General features: G+C 38.5%; 1 protein-coding gene across 1 annotated transcript in view; it reads right to left on the bottom strand.

Annotated features, from left to right (window-relative positions):
- The window catches only part of LOC134676995 (uncharacterized), a 52,702-nt gene extending 43,166 nt beyond the window's left edge, over positions 1–9,536 (bottom strand). The window contains exons 1-2 of the mRNA XM_063535369.1: positions 9,480–9,536; positions 4,372–4,652 (exon numbers count right to left, since the gene is read on the bottom strand). Of these exons, the coding sequence (XP_063391439.1) occupies positions 4,372–4,436 (65 nt within the window). The 5' untranslated portion in view covers positions 4,437–4,652; positions 9,480–9,536. The remainder of the gene's footprint in view (positions 1–4,371; positions 4,653–9,479) is intronic.
- Between the last annotated feature and the right edge of the window lie 1,771 nt (positions 9,537–11,307).

An 11,307-nucleotide genomic window follows, 5' to 3' on the forward strand; every position in this document is an offset into this window, starting at 1 on the left:
CCGTCTTCCAATCGTATTAGCTCAAGATATCATATATGAAGTCCATTTTATCGCTTATTTATACCATACTGTTAAGTGACAATCCGTAACCTTTGTTGCAATAAGCAGTGACAAATCAGAACCTGTACGGATATGATGGTCGTTCTTGTCTACGTGACAGAGTGATAAAATGATGTCCGTCACTTTCTATCCCGTGGTGTTAAAAAGTGACAGTTATTTTATCACGTGGATAAAGTTGGATAAAGCCATACATAATACGCCGACTGAATCCTTGTATAGTCCGACAAGAAATTGTAGAAAGTTATTGAGGGCGCCACTTCCTAAGTAACTGTCACATTAAATTTTTGACGTAAAATGCTTAAACATGGCATCATTTTAGTACGGAATTTTTTTAGTCCCATTTTATTTCATTTCTACTATTTTATATCGCACTATATATGTACTATATGTAGTATGTTCTTTCTGAGTATAAAGTACTACGCCATTTCTATGCTAGACTGATTTTTAGACTCTTATTATAACGGCCATAGATTCTGAGATTTATAGTTAGTTTTTTTTAGCATTAGAAATAAGGTAAACCATATTGATGTGTTTTTTAATTGAAAAACACATTTTAAAAATATATTACGGCAAATATGTAACAATTATGAATCAAATACCATCATTTATACTCTTCTGCTTTGGGGCTGTCCATAAATTACGTCATCGATTTTTGACCCCCCCCCCCCCCTTATAATCATCCAAAAATCGTGCTTCAAATGACCCCATTTCCTCCTACTTCATGCTACCTTCATCCGATGCCCAGACCCCTTCCCCTAAATTGAAATGACGTAATTTATGAATAGCCCCTTTCATAAGTAATAGTTACTGATTTTTTAAAGCGTTTTTCAATTAAAAGACATGTCAAGATCGCTTACCTTCTTTCAAGTTCTTTCTAATGCTAAAAAAACCGAACTATAAGACCAAGAACTATTGTCCAATAATGTCGTGCTTGAACTGTAGGGGGCAGCACAAGAGCTCCCTGTTTAATTGTCGAGAAATGTAAACATAACGGGAATGCAGTTATTTTTTAGCCTTGTGTAGATCCCAAGACCCAAGTACAAGTCTTTGCCGACCGGATGCCTCACAATAGGCAATTATAGAACAGAGCCATTGTCATTGTACAACGATATATTTACGTATGATTGTGACAAATGATCGAGCTAAGACTTACTATAAATAGGATAAGGATTGTCAGTTCAATATGGAATGTTTGAACTGGGGCCTATTTCACCAACGTGACAAATGTCGCATTTGTCGACATCACTGTTACTGACGTCACAGGCCTCCATAGGCTACGGTAACCGCTTACCATCAGACGGGCGGTGTGGTTGTTAGCCACCAACATGTTAATAAAAAAAAACTCCACTATATCGCCAGTAAATAAGTACTTATTTTGCGAAGCTAATGACAATTGTCACAAGAAATACGACAATTGTCACGAAATTCCGACACAGAACTCATTTGCTGTCGAGAATTACCGAAAGTTCTTTGAAATCTTGTGACAATTGTCATCATTATCATCATAAACATCACAAGAGAAATAGCTGTTTTTTGCCGATATAATAAAGTTTTTTTTAAATAATACAATGATGGTTACAAGCAGAAATACGGCCCGCCCGATGTTAAGCGATAACCGTAGCCCATGGATGCCTGTGACGTCAGCAACAATGAGACTTGTCGAATTGTCGCACCTGTCACGTTTGGTGAAATAGGGGCCTGGTATTAAGAAACTAAAAGAGGCGGAATTTTGCCCTTCAGCCAGTGTACGGGATACTGCAAGCATCGAAATCTGTTTATCTGCTAAAGTAAAACGTACTTGTTCTCGACTCGGTCCCAGTACATGTCATCTTGAAAATAAGTCATTCGGCTCGATTCGGGAAATTAATTGGAGACTCACTAGATATGAAATAGTAAAGATATGTGACGTTCCACTGCAAAAGGTACCTTATGGCGGCTGGCGCAGCGATTCGGGAAATGAATTAGAGATTCACTAGATATGAAATAGTGAAGAGATATCTTTACTATATCGTATAATCTCTAATTCATTACCCGAATTGCGCTGATTGTCAATAGAGGTGACAGCAAGGTGTCATCTATTGGGCATTAGCATGTCGAGCATAGGAACTATGTCAGACAAATTTTACAACAGCTGCAACGAAGAAACAGTTGGGCATACATATATACTTTTTTATGATATATGTACATATCTAGGAGGCAAACGACCAGACGATTCACGCGATTTACCGTCGCGACGGTCGAATTAAAAAAAATCGTGCGTTCTAGCCTCGTTTTCGCAAAAAAATGCTTTTACAAAAAAATACAAAAAGTGTTAAATTATGTATCTTGTAAGATACATTGCCAAGAAAAGGGTTGTTAACTTATATGTATGGGCCAATGGTTGCCTGAAACAATTTTTTCATTTCATAATTCGTAGCTTTCGAACGGTTCCGGGCAGCGTGTCCGCGCGTTCCATTTCACGCCTGAACTGCTGACGTATTCAGCGGAAAATTGTAGGGTTTAGGCGGGTGTACAATTATATGTAATGTATGTACACACCGTTCTGCAATAGTGGATAAGGGGAAACTCCGGCTAAGGGCGAGATCAAGTGAATTCCAGTCTTGAGGCAATATAAGAAGAAAAGGAACTCCGAGGTAAAGTTGATACATAAGAGGAAAAGGAGGAGGTAGAAGTCGATACACGTATTTCGTAGAGTGAAAACTCGTATCATCCATCTTATTGCACCGGGCATTCGGAAATATCTTAAAACAAAAGCTATTAAAGAAAGATAGTTAAAATTGTTTTCAGAAAAATAAGTGTCGTGAAAATACGCTCTTTTTCCGTATCAAATGAAAGTGCGTAACCCTACATCAGCGGTCGGCAACCTTTTAGCAGCCAAGGGCCACATAGCAGTTAACGAAGTGGACGCGGGCCGCACTTTGTTAATATTTATGACTTTATCAGACATTTTCATTTGTCAATATTACATACAAAATAGCCAACGAGGCTCGCGGGCCGCAAGTAAGAGGTTCGCGGGCCGCATGCGGCCCGCGGGCCGCATGCGGGCCGCTGGTTGCCGATCGCTGCCCTTCATTATACGTGGACTTTTTCTACTTTGACTACTTCTTACTGATTTACAATTATACTTCTACATATAATTGTAAATCACGCATGTATAACCAGCTTTAAACATAATTACTCTATGCAACCTTTTTCACTGTTACATTTGACTAATTTCATTATAGAGCACGCAAAAAGTAATTTACGACCGAGTTAACACTATGTTTACAGACAAAAGCATGCAGTTAACATGCAGTTAAGACAGCTAATTAATCAACACAAATGTTAGTTCACGCAAATAGAACTAGTTCATTAGGGTTCCGTACCCAAAGGGTAAAACGGGACCCTATTACTAAGACTTCGCTGTCCGTCCGTCCGTCCGTCCGTCCGTCTGTCACCAGACTGTATCTCACGAACCGTGATAGCTAGACAGTTGAAATTTTCACAGATTATGTATTTCTGTTGCCGCTATAACAACAAATACTAAAAACAGAATAAAATAAAGATTTAAATGGGGCTCCCATACAACAAACGTGATTTTTGACCAAAGTTAAGCAACGTCGGGAGTGGTCAGTACTTGGATGGGTGACCGTTTTTTTTTTTCACTTGACAGACTAGTTCTTTGTGCCGACAGTGATAGAGCCAGACTAAGCTAAAGGCCCGTCCAGACAGGATGATCAAATTGGCCATTGGCCAAAAAAAATTGGTCATGGAAAAAATCATTTAATCGGATTGTGCTTTTTAGCATTGTGACGTCTGTGGTCTGAACTGACCTAAGTCTGCCACGCTGCACAGATTTTGCAGTGACAGAGTGTGGAATGTCACTAATGTCACCATAAATGTCAAATTCCAATCTAAGTTTATGGTGACACTTCAACACTTTTTTCTGTCAAAGGCGGTACAGACTTTAGGGATGGAATCGCATCTGTCAGCATCGAGCCGCATTTTATATGTATATGAGAAATAGCTCGTTACTACCGACACCGTCCACCGTCGTATACTAACGAGCTATTTCTCATATATAAAATGCGGTTCGATGCTGACAGATGTGATTCCAGCCTAAAAGTGAGACTTGAACTTGTGAGCCTCCTAAAGACCATTACTTTGGAGTCTTTAGACATTTTTTATATACACATTGTGGTTTTGTAAACATTAAAATAATAAGCACAACGCCACAATTAATTTCAAAAGTTTCAAAGTTAATAATTTCAGTTGTTTTCTTTGTTAATCACACTTTAAAAAAATCACAACTCATCCAAAAAAATAAATTACCTCCTGATCCAGCGAAAGAATCTGTTGCCTCCTTTCTTACCGCTATTCTTTCTCTTTTTCCCCATTTTCACTCAAATAATCCTTAAGAATCATTAACACTAAAACTTTTGTCTAAAAAAACACAACACTTATCTATGGTCCAACGTCTTTCACAATTCACTTTACACTGGCCAGTTATCACTAACCATTAGATAATTGGTGTTCTTTATTTGAACAATGAACGAGTTTAGATTTGGAACGGTGTCTCTGGCCGGTACCAAAGAAGACTCAACGCATGGGCTCTGTTAGAAAAAATAACAAATAATCCAAATGAAATTAGAACAAAGAATTTCGTCTAAATACCTAATTATTAGAAAACAAAACAAACAAGCGGATTTATTTGCGTAAAACGAAACGTTATTTACATTGTCACCTCACATATTTACCAATCTCTTTGGCGACGCAAAAGGAATTCGAAATATTCAAAATAGGAATTGGAATATTCAAAATTCGAATGGTGCTCGTTGGACGCATGCGCCGAGACTGGCGCGTGGCCACGTTCAAATTTAGAAGCCGTAAAAAAAAGCTGGATGCACATTGCAAGAAATGCATGTGGATGTTTATTTTGAGTATCAACGGAGAGTGATAGAAATGAAAGTATTCATTTTAAATGAGTTTAGAATGGACAAGATCGAATCAAAAGAAAATTATACAGCCGTTAGATCAGTGGTTCTTAACCTAGGGGTAATTACCCCCGTGGGGGTAAAACTGGTATTTTACGGGGGTAATAAGCTAACCTAATATAACAATACAACAAACGTACACGTTTTAATTTTTATTACCATTGGGAGGAGGGGTAAAATCAGGTTCCCTAGTTAGTCATAGGGGTGACCGGACTGAAAAGGTTAAGAACCACTGCGTTAGATGTTACATTGTGGATGTAAGCCATCCTCAAAAACATTAGTGTTTAAAACAAAACCGCATCCTGTTTCTATCCATTTAAAAAGATCTTCTAGTAAGTGCTACTTTACGCTACGCTTTGGAATAAATGTAAACAAATACATAAAATGTAGACAAAGTCCTTAATTTAATAGTCTGTTCGGAAAGAGCATACGTGGAATGTATGGGGCCCCATACATTCCACGACTTTTCTCCTTCCGAATAGGCTGGCAGTTTTGTTGGAAGAGATTCGCGTAATCGATCGGTCGGTTTCTCGGTTGAATATAGGTTCAAATAAATTAAAAGATAATTGCGTTTAAGACAATAATCTATACCTAAGTCTTTGGTAAGGCAAAGGGAATCCATACAGCCAATCGAAACAAAACAAAAACAACACTAGATATATTGTAACCATAGAGACAGTCAAATCGATCTGAATCCTATTAATTCGCGGCCAAAATAAAAAGGCGGAAGACAAAATACACTTACGTATAAGTGTACAAACACGGTTGCATTTTATAGCTTATAACTGGGGAATAGGATTGAAAGTCGTGTAGATATTTATGGAGACTGCAGATTCATTTGAACAATCGCGTGAGTCATACAGATCTATATTTGTAACGAAACGGTTATAGTTGAGCTTTCAGCGGTATTAAAATCAAATATAAAAGATATTTTAACAATTGAAATACTATTTAGGAATTCAGTTTTGCTTAAAGTAAGAAATAAACTATTTCTGTTAAATTTTAACGAACTGAGAAATCGTAAAAACTTATTTCTAACTTGTAGCGTAGAGTTTTATTTATGGAAGTTAAAAAGCTTTAAAATTATTTAGTTATTTGACCTTATTGAGCCAAAATTTTGTATCCATAAGACATATTGGGGAACTTAACGCCAAGTAACATTTTCTACCAGTCAAGAATAGGGCCAAACAACGTGCGTCGCATGATGGCAAAAAAATGTTTTCGTGTTAAGTTTAATAAATCGCGAAAGTGATGTTGTTTCGCTTTCTCAATATATCACTTAACTTGACCAATCGCCGTGAAATTTTGCATACGTATGAAGATGAGATTAGGCTTAGGCAAGATGATCACGGAACAAAGATTCACTCCGACGAAACAACTAAAAAAATACACTCGTTTCTTTTACCCCAAAAATGAGTACCTACAACGCAATTTTTTGTACTGCTGCGTTGGTGTCCCGTCCCCATGGGTCCCGAGTTTTCTTTCAATCTTTGCAGTTTCAACTTCCGACCAGTTTACATCCTGCCATCTTCTCTATTGCCTATCTCATGGCACTATTTTAACTTAAGTCCAGTTAAGCTAACTTTGGCAAGAGACAAAGTATAGTAGTGCCTTGACAGACACTTTCGGCTTCCAAGTCGATGCAAAGCAGAAAAACTCCAGCGTATTTCACCATTATTATGGACGCCTAATTGCATTCGGTAGACGTGGCCAAACCCAATTTAAGCCCGAGAATTGAGTTATTTATTTGACACTTAATTATTAACGACATAACCCCAAAACGTTATTTTAAAGAACATTCCTTATTCCCCATCGCGACATGCACGCCCTGTCAAACACAAACATAAATTTTGTCAAAAGGGCTGCAACAGTCGGTATATCTATGATGCAATATTCTAAATCTCTTGGACTGTGGCCAAAGCAGTCACCTGCCGCGACAGAGATTAGAATGAGGAAATGATACGAAAATAAGATGCACTTTATGAATAATTTTTGGAATGATTGGGTTCACGAAAATACGAACGAGCTGGTGACTAAAACGTAGTGATTTAATACTCTTTACTGGTGACTAAACACAGCTCGTCAGTAAGCACGCCTATGCCCACCACACTATGTCCAGAAGTTAAATGAATACGCTAAGTGTATATGTAAGTCAGTCTAGACTCTTAGACAAGCTAGCCAAATATCTCTTCTTGGTCGTGACCTGATGTCTGAGGGACGTGAATCCTATGGGTTATTCTTCCTACCACTGCTCTCCAGGCCTCTCGATCTTCGGCCATCTGCATCGTTGCCTGGAGCGAAGTCTGGGTAATATTTTGGACCACATCTGACCATCTACTGGGTGCACGCCCTCCAAATATCAACCACTCTGAAAGTAGGTAAACTTTAGTATCCTACCCAACACTAATAAACTGGTGTTTAGCAGACTCTTTTCCTAAATCTATGTTGCGAGATCAGAACTATAGGAAAATTACCAAACATAACGCTTTCCATTGGCATAGAAAAGTTCTTGACATTCCATAAACTACGTTTCCGTCACCCGTTGGTTAGTCACTAGATAGAAATGCGACTATTTTGTAATCAGAAATTACCATTATATGACGTTTCCGCTGTTTATAGCATCACGCGCAAGTATAATTTAACGTTTTGGACTTTAAACTAAAAATGTCTTCTTTTTCTACCAACACACTATTTTTAAAGTTCTTGCCAAGAAAAAAAATAGATTGAAGAAATAAAGATAAATAAATAGCTACAAACAGTGTAAAATAGAAGGAAAAATAGAGGGAAAGAGAAAAAGAGGAAGACCGAGAAAAAATATTTCAACCAATAAATGATCAAAAGGTTCAGGTTTATATCATACCATACCACTCATACCAGAAGGTTAAGTAATTGCCAGAGGACCGGAACAGTTACAGATTGCTCCACCGACAAGAGCACAACTCTTAAGGCCCATTTACACGATACAAGATTCTTGAACATTCAATGCAATAAAATTGAGGCAACAAAAAACTTGCACTATCTAAACATACGTGACATTCTTGTATTCAAGTAGCAACTTGAATTCAATACTGGCATACGTGTAAACGAAGCCTAGTGCAGTTAATTGAATACAAGAATTGCCAATCCATCATAGAGGTGCAATAATATAGAGATGATACGGGGAGGGTCAAACGACCGAACGAGATGCACTTATGGAAATTTCAGTAGGAGTAGCAGAGAAAGCGGTATTATTGCTTGTCCTTGTCACAGTCTCACTTTTTGTTTGTTCCCCACCAAAAATTTAGTATGGTTTATGGTGGGCAACAAATAACCCGACCGAATTACGTAGATTGTTTTTGGTATGTTGTCAGGAATGTTAAAACGTGTTTTTAATATTGTCGCTATGCGTATGTTTTGTCCCTCACGGAGGCACGCGTATAGCTCATCTATGTAATACTAGGTCTATGCAATCTATATTTTATTTTCGACATGGATTCCGTACGCGAAGGTGTGTTCATAGTCGCTGCTATAGTAGCAACTGTGTTACGAGAAAAACATCAGCACTGCTAGATCCAGTTCCCATTGAATCCTTCACTTTCTTATTTTCAGCTAAATATTGCGTTCTTATGCTCTTAAGTTTTTTAATTATTTATTTGGGACCAAAACCTTCTACCCCAAATTCTATAGCAAAATCTGCAAGGGCCTCACGGTATTTGTAATTTTTATCCTCTGTGTCCCAGAAACATTGATGACTTCTATAAATTTCTATGAATTTAATTATCTCCGAACTACCTAATATAAAAAAATTTTTGCTCATGTTATCAGTTTTACCACCCATTCAATATTGAATGAAAATCTGCCAATGCAAATCGGTTCAATTCTTGCTTCAATATGGCTTCAATACGTCATACCTGATTCAACTTGAAGTTTAGACCTGTCAAGACTTGCGTGCAATTATTGCCGTTCAAGAAATGTCTTTGGTGTAAACAAAATACGGTCAAGAATATTGCCCATCAAGAATTGTATACAATAATTGCATTCAAGATTTTGGTTATTGCTTATGTATAAACACTTTGATTCAATTCTTGAATTCAATTATTGCACGGCAAAACTTGCATACAATTATTGCCGATTCTTGTTCAAGAATCTTGTATCGTGTAAATGGGCCTTTAAATATAATGAAGAAATAGAAACGAAGTCAACGTATCCCATACATAACAAAACAACATCGTCGAGTCGTTTAAAAAGAACAAACAAAATACTCTTAGCAGATATTCGAGGATCAGACGAAACTGGCCAAACACTTTCGCGGGCTGACGAAAGTGAAACGACTCGAGCCGTTCCATTTTCAAACGCTTCCTGTTCCGTCTTCGCATTTCGAAATTCACACTGGCCACTTGACAGACACTTGTCACTTGGAAAAAAGTAAAACCGTAGACGGATTAGTTAACTTTTTAAAAATGGCACCGTAAGATTGTCGAGCACGCGTACGGAGTCCTGTATGGCGCGTCAGTCAGACACTAAAATAACACGGCTACTGACCGAAATCATGAAAATACAAATTCGGGATGTTAATAATAGTACGTCGGGGGAATGAGACATAAAAGTTTACACACTACACGGATTTCGGAGTGCTCCGGAGCTCTGTGGATTGAGTACTGAAATTAGGTATTGGGTTTGCCGTTTTTCCTTGGCGGTATGTCGTCGCGACTTTAGTGAATTTGGCAAAGTTTGCTGTTACGTTTAGTCGTTGCGATACGACCACGAAAGACGATTTGGCAATGAAATCTTAGTTTCTCCCTATCCGCTAGTATCAGTATTATCAACCGAAAAATGATAAAGTTCACGCGCAGCAAGTATAAACTATCTAAAGCTTATCCTTTTTAATTAATTGTAATTTTATCAATTATTGTCCAAAATTGTAAAATGCGCAAAGCAACGCACTAAAGAATGACTCACGCTAGACTGGGCCGGGGCCGGACCGAAGATTCCGGCGCTTCGTTTTCTATGGAAAGCACCACGTGATCGCCGATCAGCCGTCATAGAAAATGACATGGCGGACGCCTCGGCCTGGTCTAGCGTGAGTCATCGTTAATGGGGCCTCACTGTTGGAGAGGGGTCGCACCAAAGATAAGAGTATAAGTACATTAGGCCTCCAGTGAGGCCTAATATACTTATACTCTCTCTCTCCTATGGAGGTCCAAGGGGGAGGCCTATGTTCAGCAGTGGACGTCTTATGGCTGAGATGATGATGATGAGGCCTCGCTGGTGCGTTGCGTCGCATCGTCGCAACCGCATTTAATTGGGCATGTCAAAAAAAAAGGAAAATTTGGAAAATGTCGCTGCTACGACGAAACCCGACGCATCGCAATGCACTAATCTCTCTGCTAATATGGCTCCTTTACACGATGGGCCAACGCCGGCCACTCCAAGGGACGCATTTATGCGTTAGAGGCAGCAAGTGATATTGCTATCTCACTCTACCGCATGGCTGCGTCCCTTGGGAGTGCCCGGCGTTGGCCCATCGTGTAGAGAAGCCATTAGACGGACTATCAATCGTGAATATCGTGATATGTAAAAATCGTAAATCTCATTTATTCAGCAATCCAGGCATCAGGTGAAATGGAACCAAGGCCGCTGATGTAAGAAGATAAATAAAATACCTAACCAGGCTAACAAACGGAATGCAACACTGTGGGAACGCATTATGAGTTACCTAAATCAGTATACGGATATGATGGTTGTTCTTGTCTACGTGACAGCGTGATAAAACGGTGTCTGTCACTTTCTATCCCACGGTGTTAAAAAGTGACAGTTATTTTATCACGTGGATTATTATTTATTTATCGTATGGCTTCGTTACATGTCACTGGATACAAAAATTTATTAACTATCCTAACGACTTATAATTAAAATTTCGCCCTACTCAGGTAAGCAGCCGCTTCTTCAGCCAGGATATTGAAGTCATTCACATGGCCCATATATTTTGTGAGGGGACATTCCAGGACTATGTGTATGTGTATATCACGTGGATAAAGACGGATAAAGCTATCCATAATACGCCGGCTGTCTTATTATATCTGGATACAGACTACTAGATAAGACTAGCTCGGATTGATTAAATCAATCAAATCATTTATTTTCAGGCTTTATACAAACATTACATCAGGCACCTTACAAACCAAAAAAAATTTCTAGATTCCTCACGTCGTGGGCTATCAGAATATACCCCATGTAGGTATGTTACCCGATTTTTCGCAGATTTCGAGTTTTTTTAAACTTTTGTTAAGAAATT

Source organism: Cydia fagiglandana, chromosome 25, assembly GCF_963556715.1.
Source record: "Cydia fagiglandana chromosome 25, ilCydFagi1.1, whole genome shotgun sequence".
Classification (NCBI taxonomy): domain Eukaryota; kingdom Metazoa; phylum Arthropoda; class Insecta; order Lepidoptera; family Tortricidae; genus Cydia; species Cydia fagiglandana.